Raw genomic sequence first — 504 nt, 5'->3', positions numbered from 1 at the left:
GGGGGGGTCAGAAGGTTATATACCGTCACAGCCCTTATCCCATCGGGGGGGGTCAGAAGGTTATATACCATCACAGCCCTTATCCCATCGGGGGGGTCAGAAGGTTATATACCGTCACAGCCCTTATCCCATCGGGGGGGGTCAGAAGGTTATATACCGTCACAGCCCTTATCCCATCGGGGGGGGTCAGAAGGTTATATACACTTTAACAGGTTTGCTATGACCAAAAAATATTTAAGACTTACAAAAGTGTCACAATATTTAATTAAAAAACAAAACAAAAAAACATAATAATCACCTGAGCTTTACAAACCAATAAATGACAAAAAAGACAAAGAGGGCAAAAAGCATCATGTAGCAAAGGAGTTTGGCCTGGCTGCCCCTGGAGAGGGATTTTAGTCGGCCCATCGTGGAGCCCAAAAAGCCGCCTGTAGAGTCAAAGTCCGAATCCTGGAAAATCAAAAAAAAAAAAAAAGAAAAGAAGAGAAAAGGAAAAAACCAGAT

General features: G+C 43.1%; 1 protein-coding gene across 1 annotated transcript in view; it reads right to left on the bottom strand.

The window, feature by feature from the left end:
- Nucleotides 1–251: 251 nt before the first annotated feature.
- BET1 (Bet1 golgi vesicular membrane trafficking protein) overlaps nt 252–504 on the bottom strand; it is a 7,804-nt gene continuing 7,551 nt past the window's right edge. The window contains exon 3 of the mRNA XM_018560767.1: nt 252–450. Coding sequence (XP_018416269.1) covers nt 295–450 — 156 coding nt within the window. The 3' untranslated portion in view covers nt 252–294. The remainder of the gene's footprint in view (nt 451–504) is intronic.

The sequence above is a fragment of the Nanorana parkeri genome, unplaced genomic scaffold (genome assembly GCF_000935625.1).
Source record: "Nanorana parkeri isolate BGI_ZX_2015 unplaced genomic scaffold, ASM93562v1 scaffold477, whole genome shotgun sequence".
NCBI lineage: Eukaryota > Metazoa > Chordata > Amphibia > Anura > Dicroglossidae > Nanorana > Nanorana parkeri.
This window is presented reverse-complemented; position numbering and strand designations above follow the sequence as displayed.